The sequence below is a fragment of the Anomaloglossus baeobatrachus genome, chromosome 4 (genome assembly GCF_048569485.1).
Source record: "Anomaloglossus baeobatrachus isolate aAnoBae1 chromosome 4, aAnoBae1.hap1, whole genome shotgun sequence".
Lineage (NCBI taxonomy): Eukaryota > Metazoa > Chordata > Amphibia > Anura > Aromobatidae > Anomaloglossus > Anomaloglossus baeobatrachus.
The window spans coordinates 523,525,807-523,546,461 of NC_134356.1; the positions used below are offsets into that span (position 1 = coordinate 523,525,807).

The 20,655-nt window shown below is 44.2% G+C and overlaps 1 protein-coding gene across 4 annotated transcripts in view; it reads left to right on the forward strand.

The window, feature by feature from the left end:
• Window positions 1-1,362: 1,362 nt before the first annotated feature.
• Window positions 1,363-20,655, forward strand: part of LOC142303969 (protein shisa-like-1a) — a 42,493-nt gene continuing 23,200 nt past the window's right edge. For 2 of the 4 annotated variants that reach the window (XM_075345893.1, XM_075345895.1), the window contains exon 1: window positions 3,135-3,646. Coding sequence is in view for 2 of the 4 variants with exons in the window: in XM_075345895.1 (XP_075202010.1) it covers window positions 3,616-3,646 (31 nt within the window). In the remaining 2 variants the exon portion in view is untranslated. Of the gene's footprint in view, window positions 2,130-3,134; window positions 3,647-20,655 lie in introns of those variants that run through there. The other 2 variants (XM_075345894.1, XM_075345896.1) reach the window with 2 other exon arrangements.

Sequence of the window (20,655 nt, forward strand, 5' to 3'; positions counted from 1 at the left end):
ATGCTAATGAATGCACAGTGTCAGAACTCACCTCTCCACTGCCATCGTGCCAAACACTGCATTTCCGCTCAGTGCGCATGATCAGAAGTCCCAGACTTCCAGTCATGTGCACTATGAAGTCGACTGTACGTGTCCCGGCTTCAAACTGGTGTAGTGTGCATGACTGGAAGTCCAGGGCAGTTCTGATTGTGCACACTAATCCGAAAACCAGTGGTAGCAGTAAAGGTAAGCCCGACCATGCATCTGACGTTGTGCATTCATTAGCATATTAGCACGCCCGCTGGGTCGTGCTAATATGCGAAGGTGGCTGACTAGCCAAAAACTATTGCCCTTGTGACTAGTAAAGGAATCCAGCTCACCCACGTCTGACCTCACCGCACCTCAGACTCGGATCCGGCCCTGCCCCGGCCGCAGCAATGAAATGAAGAAAAACGATCCAGCTGAGTGACCAGGTGATTTATTCAGTGCAATACAGACAAGGCATGGTCGTGGTTAACGCGTTTCTAGCTTAACGCTTTTAATCAACCATTAATTGATTGATTAATTAACCGTTGATTAAGGGCGTTAAGCCAGAAACGCGTTAACCACGACCATGCCTTGTCTGTATTGCACTGAACAAATCACCTGGTCACTCAGCTGGATCGTTTTTCTTCATTTCCTTGTGACTAGTCCCTGGCCTCATTAGCATATAATAAAAGATTTTTAGAAATACTTTTCCTAAAGAATTCTTTATCTATGCTACTAGATACAGGGACAGTCAGGCAGCAATTAGCATTATGCACCTAGAACTGCTCGTGGTTCTGGGTGCATATTGCCCCTGACAGGTTTATTTTAATAGTATTGCAAAAGTAATTGACAAATCTCAAGTTAGGCGTGAGATTACACTTTTCAGCCCGTGATATCCCAGTGCTGTGTCATCGGCAATTTTTTAACCATGAATACATCTGGTACACAGTCTTTTGGGTGTGTAATGAATAAAATTGTGGGTACGACTCTTGTTTGTCACTATCGCCAATCAACTGATTAAAGAGATCACAGAGCTAGAGAGAAGTTGCAGAATATTTATTGTCTACATTGGGTTTTAGACTTGTGCGCACTTTTCCTTGCGGCTCCGACAGGTATTGCAATTTTGTCCCGGTCAAGTGAACAAAAGGTGCAATTCTCAGCTCATAATTACAATATTTTCCATAGTATGGAAAAAGTAATCACACACGTCAGGAGACGCTGACTGCCAGGGTCTGTTTTTCCGTAAACAGGAGCAGCTGAGGAGCTAAGGTGTCCCAGAGGAGTGAACGTGAGAAGGACTGGTGCTGTGTGTTATCGCTTTATTTATACTGATCTCGTCACCGCTTCTGCTGACCCTTCTCTTTCTTCTGACTACCTGGAGCCGGTCTCCCAAATCACGCAGCATCAGGACCAGCTACAGTTTGGAATCCCTTCCGTTGCTATGGAGAGCAAGTATTCTTCTACTGATGGAAGGCTGTATTGCACTTACAGTACCCCCATCTCTCCCAGAGGAGTAATTATCAAGGGCTGGCAGGCTGCGAGTGGAAACAAACCATCAATTACATCACTAAGCCAGATCCATTTTTAAAAAGCATTTATTGAATTAAAAGGGGCATACATACAAACACACAAAACTTCTTTTTTCTTTTTTTTCATTTGTTTCTGCCGCTCCATAGAAAATACATATATCCATAGAAACTAGATTAGTTTAAAAATTAAATAGAAGGCCCCGGGCTGAATTAAGGTCCCCATAGTGACTCAATTTGTGCAAAACACTTTGCTGTTAAGCTCAGTACCCTAGAGAAACAAGAAAAGCAGCTGCACTCAGCTCATATGCAGATGCAAGCGAGGATTTCCTCCATATTAATAGCTTTTTTTTTTATATTTTCAAAAAGAAATGCTAAAAACTGTGCCGTGTAATTGAGGTCAGCGCTTTGTCTTTTCCTCCAAAACATCTCTGAAGAAACTTGATGGGATTGGAGTCAGTTTACGGCTGCTGGGGGACAAGTTTCTGAACAGAAGTTCCGAACTATGGGGGATTGAGTAAGCATGAACTCCCGAAAAATGACAAGAGAGCATGCTGCGTCAGGAACAGCCCACGCAATGAGGCCGGTACATGGAAGGTATGTGCACAAATGGCATGCATGTTAGTTATACATACCAGACTATGTTCTGCTGCATTTGCTAGTACAATGTCACAATCTTCTTTATATACTAGATTTCTTCCCCCAAAATGCAATTTTTAAATTGGGTTTATTACTAGATCAATTATTAAAATGATAAATAATGTAAAAAATAAAAGGAAGAAAATGCAAATATTGTGTGTGTGTGTATATATATATATATATATATATTTTTTTATTTTTTTTTTATATATATATATATATATATTATATATATATATATATATATATATATTATATATATATATATATATCTCAAAACCTACCAAGAACACCATCTGCAAGGAGTTTGTATGTTCTCCCCGTGTTTGCGTGGGTTTCCTCTGGGTGCACCGGTTTCCTCCCACACTCCAGAAACATACTCATAGGGAACCTAGATTGTGAGCCCCAATGAGAGCAGTGCTGTCAATGTATGTAAAGTGCTGTGGAATTAACAGCGCTATATAAATGAAATATATATATATATATATATATATATATATATATACATACATACATACATATCTATATATATATATATATATATATACATATATATATATATATATATATATATATATATATATATAAAAACATCATCCTGATGAAGGCAGTAACTCTGAAACGCGTTGATTAAAGTCACATATCAAAGATCTTGCATTCATCTTAATTGGCATCCGGCTTTTTAACCCTTCCAGCTCGTATATTAACTATTTTTTTAAAAAAGGCAGAGGATTCACCCAAATGTTTTTTTTTACCCTGATGTTTTTATATATGGCATGATTTTACTTCAAATTTCCTAATATGAAATATTATTATTTGTCGTATGAAATATGCTATATTCACCTGTTAGAAGACGAGCATTGTTTGCCTCCTTTGTAAATGAATATTTGTGCTAAATGTACAACACGTAGAGATAAAGTGATCATCCAAAGGTCACTGAGGCAAATCCTGATCCTCCACCCACACACCTGTGCAACCACTTACATAGGTCTCTGGGGAAGATCTGCACCAAAATCACCAAAACCTTCCAAACACATCACAAGGCAGAACCTGCAAATCATATTTTCTAGCTTTTCTATCATATACATTTTCTTTAAGCTGTTCCCTGTGTCCAGAAGAGCTTACAATCTAATCCCCCATGTCCAGAGGTTTCCCTAAAATCCCAAGGAGGCTGGGGCTTCCAGCTTGCAGTGTCATTCTTACTGATCTGCTTCTTCAGTCCCTGCTTAATTAAAGCGTTTAGTTCTAGACCTTGAATACATTTTAATAAATTACTATTACCGAAGAGGGGGGGGGCTACGAGTCACGGACTTTTGATTTTTGGTTTTGTGTGGGAGAAGGAAGGGCAAAGGTCAGGACCAGACAGAACAAAACACCTTTCCTTACATTACAAAGTACTGGAGAGCTCTTCAAGGCTGCCTGAACAAAGGAGCTGTCCAACAGAATGGATCCACAGCCCTCCATCGGAGCTGCACGTAAGTCTCCATCCTAATGCACTTTGTGCCTGTTCTGTTATTACTGTAATTGCTGCCTACTATTTGTAGAGAACGCCGCTGCATTTCCTAGATGCTGGAAATAACGACTTTCCTTGTGCATCATGCAGAGTGGCAGGGGAAGGGTTAATAAAAAATCAACTTTTTTTTTATATCAGTCCTATATTGTGCTGCTCTGTACTGAATATGCCTTATATATAGGTTATTAGGAGTTAATTAGAATTACGTGACCGTTGTCGCAGTTTAGGGTTCCCTCCGCTTGTTGCCCCTCTATAGGGCCCGCCATATGGATTTACAGTATAGATTATGCTATCGGCAGCATTCGAAGAATATTCAACTATATAACAGGAAAGATTATTGCGTTACCTTTCATGTGCTCCTATGTGACTGTTGGAGTTTTCTACTAAACATAAAGACTTCACCCAAATATTGGGGTTTATTGTAACCACCATCACCTGCTCCAGATGGTTATGCTTATTGCTTATTCCGACCATATTCCTGATAAATACGGCAATGCTTCCGATGTGGGAGATTGAGTGTGCCGCACTTTACAATATTACTTTATTGTCCGAATAGATGACTATATCTACAATGTTGCCTATTGCACTTTTGGTTTCCCGTCTTTACAAATACAGGTGCTGTAGAGTCCACATTAACTACTATTAATACTTCCATTATCCTAATATTTGTCAGTGGACAGGTCTGTAAATAATATTAGTGTGTCTGTGCACACAGTGCGTTTTTACCGTGGGTTTTTTTTATGCGTTGTTGAGTGCAGTTTTGTCACAAATCCTGATACCAGCAAAGTCAATGAGAATCCAAATGTAGTGCACACGGTGAGTGTTTTCTAATTGCATATTTGGTGCAGAAAATAATGTGCAGCATGTCAATTCTTTCAGCATTTTTGCAGCTTTTTTCACCCATTGAATTCAATTGAAAATCGCATGTAAAAACGCATCAAAAACTCATCAGAACACAACATCAAAAATGCATCAGAAGTGTTAAAGAGAATCTGTGACCACATTTGACCTTTAGGCTATGTGCGCACGTTGCGTACAGTCACTGCAGACATTTCTGCAGCGATCTGAAGAACACACGTGCGCTTCCAATTGCTGCAGAAAATGTCCGTAGTGAAAAAAAAAAAAGCCGATTCCATGCGCTCTGCCTGCAGCTCCTGCCATAGACAGAGCAGGAGCTGCCGGCAAAGCGCACGGAAGAAGTGACATGTCACTTCTTAGAACGCGCGCTTCGGGCAGCAGCCGAAGTGCTGCGCTCTAAGACGCCACGTGCGCGCGGGTCCTGCATAATCTTCATAGATTATGCTCGGGACGCAGGACGCATGCAGTTACGCTGCGCTACAAAGCGCAGCGTAACTGCATGTAATTATGCAACGTTAATATGCGCATACAGGATATAATGCTAAAAAATCCATACCCATCTACCTCATATCAGATACCTTGTTGTGGATAAAAAAAAATCTTCTTTTATCACTTTATATAAATGAGCTCTTCCAGGCTATGGGGCGGATGCTGTCTGCAAGTTAACTCCGCCTCCAGAGATTATTTTAAATAAAAAGGGCGTTACAAGTAACTGACACAGAACAGGAGAAATGACATTTGACTTCTTTCAAACACATTATTTTACAGCTCCCTGAGCTCTGCTTCATTGCAACAATATCGCAACGCTGTCTGTTTGTGAGTTGGAGGCTGAAGCTGAGAGGCACCTGCAGAAGTGTCAGTTAGGCCAGAGTGACACTTGCGAGTACCTCGCGTGTAACTCGCGCGAGTCTCTCATAGAATCATCCGGCACGGAGTCACACTCTCCTGACAGGAGTGGTCAGTTGCATGTATCTCTATGCAGCTGAGACGCTCCTGTTCGGAGAGTGTGCGGCCATGACGGGTGATGCAATGAGAGACTCGCGCGAGTTAAACACGAGGCACTCCCAAGTGTGACTCTGGCATTATAATCACACACAGCTCTGCAGTGAGAGCATAGAGCGGCCATCACACATCACACTGGTAGCGCATCTTATTCTTAAAATAATGTCTGGAGGTGGAGTTATCTTCCAGGCAGCGTCCGCCCCATAGCCTGGAAGAGCTCATTTACATAAGAAGATAAAAGATGACATTTTAACAAGGCATCTGATATGAGACATAAAAGTAAGGATTTTTTAGCAGCCTATAACCTGTATGCCCATATTAACAGTTTAAAAAGGTCAGAGTGGTGACAGATTCTCTTTAAGGGCTCATGCGCACGTAACTGCTGAATATTCTGCAGCGATTTGACAGCACATGTGCGCGTCAAATCACTGCAGAAACACTGAATAATGGATGCAGTTTTTCTGTACAAAAAAAGCCGATTTCATGCGCTCTGGCTGCTGCCCCCACCATAGACAGAACGGGAGCTGCTTCCAAAGCGCACGGAATAATTGACATGCTCATTTTATGAACGCACGGATGTGGATCAAAATTTTAGCACCCAAATCGCTGCGTTCATAAAAGCATCCTGCGCACGTATCATGCACAATCTACATAGATTGTGCAGAGGACGCATGCATTTACGCTGCAGTGCAATACGCAGCGTAAATTCGTAGAGAGTACGCAATGTGCGCACAAGCCCTTATAATGCAACAAAAATGTGGCAAAAATGCGTGTTTTTGCACTGTGTTTTTCCTGCCAAGAGATGCAGAATTGGTGCAGAAATTTCTGCAACGAAATACTCAACGTGTGCACATACCCCATACTTTATATTCTGATGTCAACACTGGATTATACAGAGAAGAGCATCTACATGGACACTACTACTTTTTCTGTAGCACATCGATAGTTGAATTTCTAGAAACTTTGTCCTCTTGTGACAGCCAGTGCTTAGCTGGCATGTAGTGTAGTCTCTTCTTTAAAAATGAGCTACAGTACTCCAACAACTATAGTGTGAATGGTGCTATTCACAGCTTTTAGACCTCATGAGCCTCATATACATATATGTGTTGTAAAAATCCATTCTAGAATGGCTGTATAATCCTTTTTGAATGTTGAAGCTCCATATCCGCTCATGTATCTTGTCAGCTCCTCAGTGCCCCTCCTCCCTGGCGCTGCTGAACTTTACAAGCTGCACGCTTTCAGACAGGCTTCATCCATGGAGATTGAATACAACGAGCCATTCTGACATGGATTTTCAAATTTGGAAATATACTCATGTAAATGTATTATTATTGTCTAATATAGCCATTAAATATTGTATCATGGTTTATTATGAAATCTAGTGACAGATCTGCTTTGCATACGGTATATAAAATATGTAGGGTAAAAAAAATGACAGAAAGATATCTTGTCCTGATAGAGTCATGATACACTTAGGCTGTTTTCACACATGACATTTTTGCAGCGTTTTGGCGTTTTTTGCTGAGTTTTTCAGGTGATTTTACATGCATGATTTGTCCTCAGTAGATGAAAATAACGTTAGTTTTATTTACCAAAAACACTGAAAAAAGCAGCACACATGTTATACTGCTTTTTTTGCAGCGTTTTTGCACTTTCTCATTGCTTTCTATGGGAGAAAAAAAACACTGCGGAAATGCTGAAAGAATTTGACATGCTGTAGATTTTGTAAAACACAACATTGCTCAAATTCAGTGAAGAAAAATAGTTGTGATTGTATGAGATTTCTGAAATCTCATAGATTTTGCTGGTAATGTAAAATGCAGTTTATTTTATCCTGAAAAAAAACAAAAACCAAACCACATGACATAGGGGCAGAGACCCTGATTCCAGTTATGTACCACTTAGTTGCTTATTATAGTTTCAATAAAATCAGTGTTTAATCAGCACCAGATTATCACTTCAGATCTAGTTGTCTCTGGACATCATTGTTTATATATGTATACATTGATCATTGTTTATATATGTATATGCTTAAAAGGCCACTATTAAACACCTAAGTGAATGATCCATCGCTGTGCGCATGCGCGATGACAGCTCTTCTCTCAGTACGGCAATGAATAGTAGCGCTCGTACACACGCGGAAGTTGGGGCATCATGTTACCTGTATACCTGTGGTGGTCGGATGTCCATTCAGCCGGAAAGGAGAAGCAGACTGTTATTTCCTTGGTTCACATTGCGCATGCACCAGATTTGCGACGGTATCTATTCACAGTCAAATTAGAGGTAAATAATATGTTCCTCTTTATAAATTTGATACTATGGTACTGCATCATTAGTAAAGAGCTTTTATTCACGGAAGGTCTGAGTGGTGGGATGACTCCACATGCGCGGACGTGATCGCACAAGTTGCGGTGACAACCGTGGCTGGCATGCGTTCCACTGACCAGACGGAAGGTGAATTCTTCTGTCATTTTCAGTGCACCCACTGAGTACGTCTTGCACAGGCGACGACAATTACACACAGCTGAAGCTACGCTATTAATCCAAAACCCCTATAAATAAGCACAATTTTAACAGCACTATGTCCACACGCCTCCTGATGACACAGGAGAGAAACGCGCGTCGAGGCGCTCGGTGTTTTGCCCAACGGATCACTGATCTAGCAATATGGTTATTATTATTTATTTATGATCTGCATTCTGGCACTATACTATTGCCTTACTATGATATGCTAACACTTATATGGTTGCAAATAACTGTCCCAGCATATAATTGGAACCCTGGTGATAATTGTCCACCATTATATTAATTTTTAACATTTCACATGTTGGGATTATGGAATTGATTTAATTGTTTTGAAAGTGTCATATACTTATATGGAGGAAATGTATCCCAGGGTTCTAATTATATGCAATCATTATGATACAGAGACTAAATATTTGATTTTTGGGATGCTATGTCAAACCTGTAATTAGGGTTATTTGAGTGCTCTGGCTGGTGAAACCGCTGTGGAACACCTGCTTATTTTAAATTTGTACAAAATTGTCTAACATTATATTTAATAAAAATTCATTTTATATGATTAATTTGGATTTGCATCTGTTCTGATCTCGATCAGATGTTTTATGTATCTTGTTAGTTTATGATCTCTGGACATCTAGTCCTGCTTTGTGTAACATTGTCCTCACCACTGATTAGCATCTTCTTGACAATTTACATTGTACACAGAGAGCTGCCAATCAGTGGTGTTGCCGGAGTTATACAGAGCTCAGCATTCAGAGAACTGCTAGATCTGCAGCGGAGAAAACTGTTATTAAATCTAATCTTATCCCATTGCTGGAATCAAGTTATCTGTCCCTACATCATGCTGCTCTAACATTAAGTACTGTGTTTCCCCCAAAATAAGACTGTCTTATATTATTTTACCCCAGAAAAATGCGCTAGGGTTTATGTTCGGGGTAAGGCATATTTTCGGGGAAACTTGGGTTGGGGATAAGTTTACGCGCCTCAAAAAAGGCAGAGCACCCCACCCAGGGGCATCATACTTACCAGACCCCGGACGTCTGTGTGGCGCCCATGTCGTCCTGTGACCCTCGGCGGGCCCTCCAGCAGGTGTGCTCCACAGCAGTCCTCCCTTGCTTCCGGCCGGCACGCACACAGCATTCGTATTCCTTCCGGACGTTCAGGGGGACCTGGGACGCAATGCAGTGGAGCGCACAAGGACCTGCAGTGGAATGCATGAAGGACCTGCGGGTGGAACACATTGATGCATTCCTCTGCGTCCCAGGTCATTGGAGCGGTATAAGGGGGGTGTATTCCACCGCAGGTTCTCGATGCCTTCCAGCGCAGGTCCTTCCGTTCGGGGTCTGGTGAGTATGATTGCGGGGTCTTCTGTCTTCTTACTTCTCACTATTGAGGGTGTCTTCTTTCTATAATGAAGTGTCCTGCAGTATTATTTAACTCTTTTAGCTGCATGGACACTTATTGTAAAACAACTAGGGCTTACTTTTAGGGTGGGGCTTATATTTAAGCCTTACTCCAAAAAGGCCGAACATTCCTGCTAGGGCCTATATTCGGGGTAGGACTTATTTTCGTAGAAAAAAACAGGTGGATTTTCAAAGTAATGCACAGCAGCCTCCTCAGGTCTAAGAGATCGATTTACTAATGTATGCAGTTTGAATAGTGAAATCTGGTGACAGATCTGCTTTAAGAGTTAAAACCCATTTATACTAGCTGACCAAGGCCAATACATTACCAGGACCAGTAATAGACAGGCTTATTGGCAGTTGGTTCATTTCCTTTATAGACAGGCTGGCTTCATTCTATGCGCACAGGATGATTGTAAATACGATTGTACTGTTAGCATAGAATAACTATTATTGGCAGAACATCTTAAGGCCACGTCTCACTAATCGACATCGCTAGCGACATCGCTGCTCAGTCACGGTTTTTGTGACGCAACAGCGATGTTGCTAGCGATGTTGCTGTGTGTGACATCCAGCAACGACCTGGCCCCTGCTGTGAGGTCACCGGTCGTTGCTGAATGTCCTGGACCATTTTTTGGTCGTTGCTCTCCCGCTGTGAAGCACACATCACTGTGTTTGACAGCGGGAGCCAACCATCTGAATGTGCAGGGAGTAGGGAGCCAGCTTCTGGCAGCTGCGGACGCTGGTAACCGAGTTACATATCGGGTATCCAAGCAAGGCGCTTTGCTTAGTAACCCGATGTGTACCATGGTTACGAAGCACAGCGTCGTTACACAGGTCGCTGGTGGCTGATCTCTGATCGCTGTGCCTGATTGACAGCTCACCAGCGACCATGTAGCGACGCACCAACGATCCCTGCCAGGTCAGATCGCTGGTGGGATCGCTGGTTGAGTCGCTTAGTGTGACGGTACCCTTACACAGGATGTTGTGCTGCCAAGAATGATTTTAAATCCAGCATCAACAATTCAATCACCCGTTCAGCGATCTCTTGCGCCCGGTTCTCGGCTCCTCTAAATGATACTTCACAATAATTTTATATATTATTGCAGCCTCATCACTTGTATCAACGAATAGTGTTATAATTAGGTTTATATTTTGGATCTCCAACCAAAATTAGAACAATACCTGCACTGTGGAAGTATGTGAAAAATGTTAGCCCTTGGATATGATATTCTAGTGATCCATTGTTTCCTAAATGCATACTGTATTTCTCTGACTCAGCAGTTTAGGTACAATAGTCTGGATATCAAATTCATTGCTCTTTGATAAATGCACTTGAGCAGAATTTATAATTTAGTGTTACGTCTGAATGGGGAATAAAATATCATACAATGCACAAAAAGTAAAACAAGTGCTTGTTGGGAGGACGATGAGTTCCTGTATGGCCAATAGTTTGGACTAGCGGCATAGTTGTGCTACTGGCCCAAAGTATCCACTCTCCAATGCTTCAATCAGAGGCAGATTTTAAGGCTCAAAAGTGCAGCAATATAGACAGCCTCAAAACAGCACTTGCAAGCTCTATAGAAAAAAACTAGTATCTACAGGGGGAGGGGCGGTGGGCATTTGCCCCAGGCACATCTGGCAAGGAGCGCCAGTCAAAGATGTCTCCCAGTGGCGACATTTTTGCCGCCCCCCGATGTGGGAATCAGCTCAGAGAAGATGTAAGGCTGACTTCACATGTCCTGTAATCATCCCGCAGAGATCCGTTGGGAAAAAAGTTCTGCAAACACAATTTTTTGCCCATTTTTAAACTAATGATGTCTGCCGGATCCATTTTTGTTTTTACATGGGAGTCTATGGAGAATGGATCCGTTAACTGTTTGCTATTTAGCCATCTGTTATTCTTGCATTTTTAATCCTTTTTTTTTTTTCTTACAGAATCTGTTACAAATGGAACATAAATAGCATTCCGTTAATGGAGCTGTTCTCCATTGACTCCCATGTTAAAAAAATGGATCCAGCAGAAATAATTTTCTCAAAGGATCTCTGCAGGATCCATTCTAACGGATCATTACAGGACATGTGAACTTAGCCCTAATCCAGTACAATTGAAGGCCTAACTACCAACACTTCTGTGTCAGGACCACATCAGCAGTGTGATCAGGTTAACTGATTACGCAGCTGACGTCATTTGATGGCGCTGCATAGGCATGAAGAGGTTTGGTGTGGTAAACCCTCCACCGGGGCTGAAGACACCAAAGATTTTTTGGAATTAGGGGGGGAATTTTCAGAAACAGTATGAGGAGTGAAGGGCGAATGGGTGCAGACACAGTATGAATATAGGAAGGGGGTAATACGTATGGAGAGGAAATGGGGAGATGAATGTAGACACAGTATGAGGAGTGAGGGGGAGATGTATGAGGGAGCGGGAGGATGGGTATGGTTGCAGCATGGGAAACCAAGGGGGGTGGAAATTTAAAAATACAGTATGGGGAGGAAGGGGGATGGGTGAAGACAGTATGGGGTGCAAGGGGTTTGGGTGAGGACACAGTATAGGGAGTGAAGAGGGGAATTTGAGGACACAATATGGGGAGTGAAGGGGATGGGTACAGACACAGTATGAGGAGCGAGGGAGGGTGAAGGGTGCAGACACATTATAGGGATCAAGGGGAATGCGTAAGAAACAGTCTGAGGATTGAGGGATGAATGTATGCAGTAAGACAAGCATGGGTGTAGACAAAGTATGGACGCAGTATGGAGAGCGATGGGAGAATATGTGAAGAAACAGTATGGTGAGGGGGAGGAATGTTGTCAAGAGTGTGTTGCAGTAACTTCGGCGGTATCTAGGATCAAAAGGTCAAGGCGTTTGGCTGACCGCAGGTCCTCTTTAGAGCCCGCTTGGCGATTATCATGAGTGGAGCAGAATTATTTTCTTTCTGTGCTGATGGGGTTAAACATACCTTTCTTTTCCTGCTCAGAATGTTTGTTAAATCTCAACTGCTGCACACTTTATAACCACTCCCTTCTCTATTTAAACTCACTCCTAGCTCTCTCCTCTGCCGGTTATAGATCTTCTATAGATCTTCTATACTGACCACTCTGATGAAGTCGGTCCAGCTCAAGCTGTGGAGTTCTTTTCAGTAGAAGTTGTGAATCCCCTCTCTGGAGAAGCTTTAGAATTCCATTTTCTGTTTTGCCCCGCTTGTTTGTCTTTCTCCCCGTGTGGTCTTACTGCACTAGTGAAACAAGTGTCTTTCTGCCCTAGACACTAGCTAAGGCTAGTCCAGGGTCAGCCAAGGACTAGGTATGTGATTGCGCATTGGGGGGGGGGGGAAAGGACCCATTTAGGGATGATAGGAAGCGCAGGATTCACACTCAATGAGTGTTAAGGGGTGACCCCTTCTTCCCTCTCGTTACTGCCAGGTCCTCCCTTTTTCCTTTTCCCCCGATGTTTCTCTCCTATTCCTCCGTATGTCAAGCGTTAAAATGCAATAACAAGCAATGAAAACAGCACATCTACATAAAAATGGTATAATTAAAAATGCCAGTTCAAGAAGCAAGATATAAGTCATCACTGAGCCCCAGATTCCGAAAAATGAGAACGAATCTGGGAAAATGGTGGCAAAAGCGCAATTCATTTTTTTTGTTTTGTTTTTTTTTACAAACGTCTGAATTTTGTTTCACCACTTGGAAAAAAGTTAAACTATACAAGTTTGGCATCTACAAACTCGTACTGACCTGGGGAATCATAATACCAGGTCAGTTTTACCATATAGTGAACATGGTACATTAAAAAAACCCAAAACACAACAATCCTGCAATTGCACTTTTTTTTGTAATTTTACCCCACTTGGAATTTTCTGCCCGTTTTCCAGTACACTATGTTGCAGAATGAATGATGTCATTCAAAACTACAACTTGTCCAGCAAAAGACAAGACCTCATATGGCTATAGACATAAAAAATAAATAGTTATGGCTCTTGGAAGAAGGGGAGGAAAAAAACAAAACAAAAAATGGAAAATTGCACAAGGGTCAGGTGAAGGGGTTAATGTCAAAAGCGCTGAAAACAAAAGTGAGTATACACCTAAGTGAAAATGACCAAATTGTGCCCAATTAGTCATTTTCCCTCCACAATCTCATGTGAATTATTAGTGTTACAAGGTCTCAGGTGTGAATGGGGAGCAGATTTACATTTGGTGTTATCACTCACACACTCTCTCATACCAGTCACTGGAAGTTCAACATGGCACCTCATGGCAAAGGATTCTCTAAGGATCTGAAAAAAAGAATTGCTGCTCTTCATAAAGATGGTCTGATCTGTTAAAAGATTACCAACACCCTGAAACTGAGCTGCACCACAGTGGCCAAGACCATACAGCCTTTTAAGAAGACAGGTTCCGCTCAGAACAAACCTCGCCATGGACGACCAAAGAAGTTGAATGCACGTGCTCAGTGTAGTATCATATTCAGAGATTGTCTTTTCAAAAACAGACGTATGACTGCTGACAGCATTGCTGCAGAGATTAAAGGGTTGGGAGGTCAGTTTGTCAGGGCTTCAACGATACACCACACACTGCATCAAATTGGTTTACATGGAAGTCAACTCAGAATGAAACCTCTTCTAAAGATGATGCACAAGAAAGCCTGCAAACAGTTTGCCGAAGGCAAGCCGCTTAAGAACATGAACTACTGGAACCCTGTCCTGTGGTCTGATGAGACCAAGACAAACATATTTGGTTCAGATGATGTCAAGGTTGTGTGGTGGCAACCAGGTGAAACGTACAAAGACAAGTGTGTGAGCTCACACCAAACCCCCCCTGAGGAAGTCCACAAACGACGAAACACGTGTCGGGAACAGAGATCTACAAGTATAATAGCCTTCACAGCAGGTGATTGTGCAGCTTTTGAACTCCACATTTATATAGCATAGCATAATTGTTGATCACCCATATATACCTATGCCTATTAATTTTGAAGGACATAGCACTAGGCTCCTTAATACTATTAGGCACACAACACTGGGCACTTTAATTCCATACAGTACTTGAATTGTGTAAATATATAATTTATTATATTTAATACTTGAGCAATTATTTATGATATTGTATTTTTTTTAATATTTACATTCTGGTTATTTATTCTTGATACTGTAACTTTTCAACAACATCTAATATTTTTATGCATTTTTGTCTTAATTCGAAACCTGTACTTTAATTCATATTTTTTTAATTAATTCTTTTTTACTGTGTATCCTGCTTGGACCCATATTTTTGTTTAAAAAAAATCTGTTTGCACATATACCCTGGTTATTTAAAATTGATTTTTAATATTATGAAATAAAAAGTATATATATTTTTATACAGTTTCATTGTTTTTTCATGTCACCAGTGACCCCTTGGAATGGGGATTTACCTCATGCCATTCCATAGGGGCCTTTTTGATTATCATTTGTCTATAGAGTGATATTCTTAAGTAAGGCATTTTTGAAGTATTAGTCATGTACATGACCTGAACAGGAATCATATCACTGTGATAAAAATAGCACAATACATACACATGTCTTGATATGTATCAGATAAAAATGCATGTGCAAATATTTATAAAATATATGTAAAGAGAACATCATTTGTGTAAATAAAGGTCAATCAATCATGAAAACTAATATGTGTATATATATATATATATATATATATATATATATATATATATATACTAGAAGGTGGCCCGATTCTACGCATCGTGTATTCTAGAATTTACGTATTGTGTAGTTCATGTATGATTTTTGTTATATATATATATAGATGTTGTTGTGTGTAGTTACCAAGTGTTTGTGTAGGGGCTGTACATGTTCTGGGTGTTGTCTGGGTGTGATGGGGGGTGAGAGCGGTGTTGTTTGTGTGTTGCGTTGTTTGTGGAGTGCTGTGTGTGTAGCGTTGTGTGTGTGTGTTGCGCGGTTAGTGTGTGTGTGGTGTGTTTTGGGGGGAGGTATGTTTTGTGCAATGTGTGTGTTGTGCGGTATGTGCGTATATTTGTGTGTGCAGCGTTGTCTGTGTGTGGGTGTCTGTGTAGGGCAGTTGTTTGTGGTTCCCAGTGTGTGTGTGGTGTGTTGTGCAGTGCGCGCGCGCGTGTGTGTGTGTGTGTTGGGGGGAGGTGTGCATTTCCCATCGTGCTCCATCCCCCATGCAGCGCACTCCCCATCGTGCTCCATCCCCCATGCAGCGCACTCCCTATCATGCTCCATCTCCCATCCTGCGCACTCCCAAACGTGCTCCATCCGCCATGCTGTGCACTCCCAAACGTGCTCCATCCGCCATGCTGCGCACTCCCAAACGTGCTCCATCCGCCATGCTGCGCACTCCCCATCGTGCTCCATCCCCCATGCTGCGCACTCCCAAACGTGCTCCATCCGCCATGCTGCGCACTCCCCATCGTGCTCCATCTCCCATGCTGCGCACTCCCAAACGTGCTCCATCCGCCATGCTGCGCACTCCCAAACGTGCTCCATCCCCTATGCTGCGCACCCTCCATCGTGCTCCATCTCCCATCCTGCGCACTCCCAAACGTGCTCCATCCGCCATGCTGCGCACTCCCAAACGTGCTTCATCCGCCATACTCCGCACTCCCCATCGTGCTCCATCCCCCATGCAGCGCACTCCCCATCGTGCTCCATCCCCTATGCTGCGCACCCCCCATCGTGCTCCATCTCCCACGCTGCGCACTCCCAAACGTGCTCCATCCGCCATGCTGCGCACTCCCAAACGTGGTCCATCCGCCATGCTGCGCACTCCCAAACGTGCTCCATCCGCCATACTCCGCACTCCCCATCGTGCTGAATCCCCCATGCTGCGCACTCCCAAACGTGCTCCATCCGCCATGCTGGGCACTCCCAAACGTGCTCCATCCGCCATGCTGCACACTCCCAAACGTGCTCCATCCGCCATGCTGTGCACTCCCAAACGTGCTCCATCCGCCATGCTGCGCACTCCCAAACGTGCTCCATCCGCCATGCTGCGCACTTCCAAACGTGCTCTATCCGCCATGCTGCGCACTCCCAAACGTGCTCCATCCGCCATGCTGCGCCAGCATCAGCCTCTCTACCCGCAGCATCAGCCTCTCTGCCCGCAGCATCAGCCTCTCTGTCCCCAGCATCAGCCTCTCTGTCCCCAGCATCAGCCTCTCTGTCCCCAGCATCAGCCTCTCTGTCCCCAGCATCAGCCTCTCTACTCCCAGCATCAGCCTCTCTCATCCCAGCATCAGCCTCTCTCATCCCAGCATCAGCCTCTCTGTCCCAAGCATCAGCCTCTCTGTCCCCAGCATCAGCCTCTCTGTCCCCAGCATCAGCCTCTCCTCTCTGTCCCCAGCATCAGCCACTCTCCTCCCAGCCTTCCCCAGCATCAGCCTCTCTCCTCCCAGCCTCCCCCAGCATCAGCCTCTCTCCTCCCAGCCTCCCCCAGCATCAGCCTCTCTCCTCCCAGCCTCCCCCAGCATCAGCCTCCCCCAGCATCAGCCTCTCTTCTTCCAGCCTCCCCCAGCATCAGCCTCTCTCCTTCCAGCCTCCCCCAGCATCAGCCTCCCTCTCCCAGCCTTCCCCAGGATCAGCCTCTCTCCTCCCAGCCTCCGTCCTCCCAGCCTTCCCCAGCATCAGCTTTCCCCTCCCAGCCTCCCTCAGCATCAGCCTTCCCCAGCATCAGCCTCTCTCCTCCCAGCCTCAGCCTCTCTCCTTCCAGCCTCCCCCAGCATCAGCCTCTCTCCTTCCAGCCTCCCTCAGCATCAGCCTCCCCTTCCCAGCCTTCCCCTGGATCAGCCTCTCTCCTCCCAGCCTCCTTCCTCCCAGCCTCCTTCAGCATCAGCCTTCCCCTCCCAGTCTCCCCCAGCATCAGCCTCCCCCTCCCAGCCTTCCCCAAGATCAGCCTCTCTGCTCCCAGCCTCCTCCAGCACGCCGTGCTCCTCTGGCGACACTCACACACACGATCGCATCCACTCACACACACCCGATCCCGACACTCACACACACCCGATCGCATACACTCACACACACAGACACTGACGATATCGCACATACGCGCTCACAGTCACAACATCCGGAGATACCACATGCTTCTGGCCATGTGATCCTCCGTCAGGTCCTGGAAGGTCACAACAGCACAGTATCGAGGCCGAGAAGCAAGCGATATCGCCGGATGCTGTGAGTGTGTGGATGCGATGTGATGTGTGTGTGAGGTGTGTGTGAGGTGTGTGTGAGAGTGAGTGTGAGAGTGAGTGTGAGCTGATGTGTGTGTATGTGTGTGTGTGTGTGTGTGCGTGTGGATCTTCCGCCGCTACAGGACCTCGATGCGCTTGTAACCATGCCAACGTATCCCGTCCCCCGCTCGCACGGGAGCCCACACCACTCCCGTGCGAGCGGGGGATGGGGGACGGGGGGGGGGAGTACAGTACTCACCCCCCTTAACAGCCGTGTCAGTTCGGGGAATGCGCGGGGTGGGAGAGGGGGGGGGAGTACAGTACTCACCTCCGTGACAGCCGGCCCGTGTCAGTTCGGGGAATGCGCGGGGGGAGGTGGGCGGGGCCAGAGCTAACGTGCGTTGCGTGAGGGGGGCGGGGCGTGGCGTGGCCGAATTGCCAATGCCTGCAGGGTGCCGGGGCGAGAGGCCAATCTGTGGGGGGGCGGAGGCTGGGCGAGCGGCTGGCCAATCCGTGTGGGGGCGCAGCCTGGGCGAGCGGCCAATCGGTGTGGGGGGGCGGGGCCATGGCGAGCCCAGCGGCCAATCAGCTTTGTGTCACCGTAAGGACACAATGTCACCGGAAGGACACAATTTTGAAGCATGACAGACAGACAGACAGACAGACAGAATAAGGCAATTATATATATAGATATATATATATATATCTAATATATAAAGCTGAATGTGTGTGCGTGTGTGTGTGTGTGTGTGTGTGTGTGTGTGTGTGTGTGTGTATGTCCGGGATTGGCATCCACACCGTCGCAGCTACAGCCACAAAATTTTGCACACTCACACTTCTGGACCCCAAGAGCGTCATGGGCTATGTTTTGAGGGGAAATTTTAACCCCGCTCTTTACAGTTATTCAACAAAAAACCTGCCTCCATTAAAGCGAATGGAGCTGGGAGCCACAGTGCAGCCAGAACTTCAGAAGAATGCGCGGCCAAGCCCTTATATGGAATGTTGGCGTGTCACAATGCAGCCAGGGAAAGAGACAGACACAGAGCCACGCCCTTATATGGAATGTTGGTGTGTCACAATGCAGCCAGGGAAAGGGAAAGAGGCAGACACAGACAGGGTAAGAAACAGACATAGACAGGGTAAGAGACAGACACAAAGAGACAGACACAGACAAAGAAACAGACTGACAGGGAAAGAGACAGACAGGGAAAGAGAGGGAAAGACAGACAGGGAAAGTGACAGAGATAGATAGACAGACAGGGAAAGAGATAGGTAGACAGACAGGGAAAGAGATTGAGACAGACGGAGAAAGAGACAGTCAGGGAAAGAGACAGACATAGAGAGAGAGAGACAGAGATATATACAGAGGGGGAGACAGACAGAGAATGGGAGAGAAACAGAGAGATTTTTACTGTCCCGGGCAGCGCCGGGTGCTATGTTGTGAGGCGAAATTTTAACCCCGCGCGTTCCAATTTACCAATCAATTTTGCCCTGATCTACATAATGGGGAAAAAGTGAAACGAAAAGTGTTGGGGGCAAATTGACAGCTGCCTGATGTGAACAAGGGGGACTTAAAGAATGAGAGCGATGGCGCCAAAGAGTATATACCGTACAGTTGCTAAGGTGGGGCCCCGACATAGGATACTCACCACACTCGGGGATATGAACACACACACACAAAATGCACCACACACTACCACGCACTTGAGCACATATACCACCCTCAGCACACATCTCACCACACATACACCAACCTCACCACATAATTGCCCTAAACACACACAAGTCTGGTATTATCCTTCAAAAATAAAAATCTGATTAATAAGCAGCCAAACTACAAGAACAACAAATGTACCATATAGGAAATACGGCAGCTGTCAGTCACATGACCTGTCTATATGTGTGTGTGAGCTAATATATACTGTCGGGTGGGGGGGCTTTCTGTTGCCTGGAGATTTAGCAGGCTGACAATAGCAACCAATCACAGCTTAGCTTCTATTTTGCTACAGTTAATTAATCTGAGCTCTGATTGTTTAATATAGGCAACAATTTAATAATTACATTTCTATCTATTTATTTTGTGGTTTTTGTGTGCAGAATACATTTTTCTTAATACATTCTATTTTGTTAACAGCAGTTATTAACCCGGGCGAAGCCGGGTAGTGCAGCTAGTATATATATATATATATATATATATATATATATATATATATATATATATATATATATATATATATATATATATATATATATATATATATATATATATATATTATACAATAGAAAAAATCAGAATGAAACAGGAGTTTCCTTGCTGGTTTCCCACGCTGGTACTAACCTGAGTTCAAACCGTACTGGCAGCACCTTTACAATGTGAACAGGTGCGTATCTGGATGGTGTATAAATATGAGACAAAAAAGACCAACCACACACTGTGAAAAAAACAAAATAAATTCTACCTTATAACATAAATGGAGGCATTTGGAATATTATAATGGCCAGCCCAGCGCCACTTCACGACACCCTCCTTTGCTGGGTCCTACTCTATCTACACTGCATCTTTTCTGGGTTTTAAAAACCTACAAGATCAGCTGGTGAACAAAAAGGAGGCTAATGAAGCGGCCAGGAGCTGGGGTGCAAATCCAGCAAACAGAGCACCACTCCCTGTTTATATGCATTATACAATAGAAAAAAACAGAATGAAACAGGGCTTCCCTTGCTGGTTTCCCACGCTGGTACTAACCTGAGTTCAATCCGTACTGGCAGCACCTTTAGGGTATGTGCGCACGTTGCTTTTTACCTGCTTTTTACCTGCTTTTTTGCTGCTTTTTCTTCTGCGCTGTTTAATGGCAAAATGGTTGTGTTCTGCTTTTCAAGCAAAGTCTATGGGAATTTGGGTTTCTTGTCCGCACTATGCAGTTCAAACTGCAGCCTTTTTGTTGCAGAACTTTGGTCAAAAACTCAGCTTTGCAGTGCAAAACCCAAATGGCAAAAACAATTGAC